This window comes from Penaeus monodon, chromosome 23, assembly GCF_015228065.2.
Source record: "Penaeus monodon isolate SGIC_2016 chromosome 23, NSTDA_Pmon_1, whole genome shotgun sequence".
Lineage (NCBI taxonomy): Eukaryota > Metazoa > Arthropoda > Malacostraca > Decapoda > Penaeidae > Penaeus > Penaeus monodon.
Window position 1 is genome coordinate 41,493,040 of NC_051408.1, and position 373 is coordinate 41,493,412.

The 373-nt window shown below is 34.3% G+C and overlaps 1 protein-coding gene across 1 annotated transcript in view; it reads left to right on the forward strand.

Annotated features, from left to right (window-relative positions):
• LOC119588087 overlaps positions 1-373 on the forward strand; it is a gene marked incomplete at its 5' end in the record, with an annotated part of 20,276 nt that overhangs the window by 9,825 nt on the left and 10,078 nt on the right. The window contains 1 exon segment of the mRNA XM_037936796.1: positions 136-289. Within this exon segment, the coding sequence (XP_037792724.1) occupies positions 136-289 (154 nt within the window).

The window sequence follows — 373 nt, forward strand, 5'->3', positions numbered from 1 at the left end:
AATTAGTTTTACTCTTCCTGTTATCAGTTTCCTTTCATTCTACTCCGTGATTTCCATTTCTCAAATTTCTTTTTTTTTTTCATTTTTTGGTGTATTATTTTAATCACGATACCCATTTTCACTATCCCTTTTTAGACTGAAATCGAAGATATTAATAACGCAAAACAGGACAGCTATAGAAGAAGACGGAGTTATCGTCAAATGCTATTTCAGAAAGAAGGAAATATACAGAAATGTTCATTATTTTCTTCAATCGAGAAGGTCAAAGGAGAAGCGAGAGAAATTCCAGGTAATTCAAAATTCGAAGGAATCTCCCCCGCTTATGCCGTGCTGTTGCGGTTTCTTTTTTTCTCGCCTGTATGTATGGTTTGTT